General features: G+C 45.0%; 1 protein-coding gene across 1 annotated transcript in view; it reads right to left on the reverse strand.

Annotated features, from left to right (window-relative positions):
- The window catches only part of LOC107578565 (ankyrin repeat domain-containing protein 55-like), a gene marked incomplete at both ends in the record, with an annotated part of 4,084 nt that extends 3,434 nt beyond the window's left edge, over nucleotides 1-650 (reverse strand). Inside the window, one exon of the mRNA XM_016264511.1 lies at nucleotides 505-650. Within this exon, the coding sequence (XP_016119997.1) occupies nucleotides 505-650 (146 nt within the window). The remainder of the gene's footprint in view (nucleotides 1-504) is intronic.
- Between the last annotated feature and the right edge of the window lie 113 nt (nucleotides 651-763).

Genomic DNA, 763 nt, shown 5'->3' on the forward strand with positions numbered 1-763 from the left:
GTAATCTTTTATTGTTCATATTAAGCTTTCATTGTTCAATATTCTTACTTCATGTCAACAACTGGATCCCCCAAATGAATTAACTCCGACCTAAGGAGATATGAAAACAAGTTGATGAAATTAAGTATACAGCTTGAGCAGCCACTGAGAAATCAGATATTGCTTTGGGCTTATGTATGTATTGTCTAGGGTGTGTGTAGGGTGTATATAACACACATAACAACACAGAAGATCCGCTGACAGAGCTGCTATCACAGACCTCATCGACTACAACAGAAAACCCCGGAATTTATCATGAAACATTGTGATGGTGACCCTCACTTCGTGGTTTACAAATCATCAGTCATGGGCACCCTACTCTTCATTCACAAACAGATGGCAGCCCTCACATCACGAAGGCAAATGATGGGCTATGGCAAAACCCGTAGATAAGCAATTACTATGGCAACAGTGGCAGCAGTACTAACCCCTCCTTGTTATCAGTGTGTGTGTGTAGTGCTTTACCTTTATGCAGCTCAAACACAGATGAAGAGTTGAACTCCATAGCAGATCGGATGCAGCCTTTAGAGAAATCCCTCTGGTGCCCACGACATGACGCGTGAGCATCAGTTCCTGGAGGAGGAGGCAGGTGGAGGGGCTGCTCTGTGTGACTGTGCGTGATGTGATGGGAAACACACTGAGCATGTGCAGAAGCTGCACTTCACAGCCTGCTGACAGCAGAGTGTACGGTCTGTGTTCACATCACAACACTGTGTGTGTGTGT

This window comes from Sinocyclocheilus grahami, unplaced genomic scaffold, assembly GCF_001515645.1.
Source record: "Sinocyclocheilus grahami isolate Dianchi unplaced genomic scaffold, SAMN03320097.WGS_v1.1 scaffold10911.1, whole genome shotgun sequence".
NCBI lineage: Eukaryota > Metazoa > Chordata > Actinopteri > Cypriniformes > Cyprinidae > Sinocyclocheilus > Sinocyclocheilus grahami.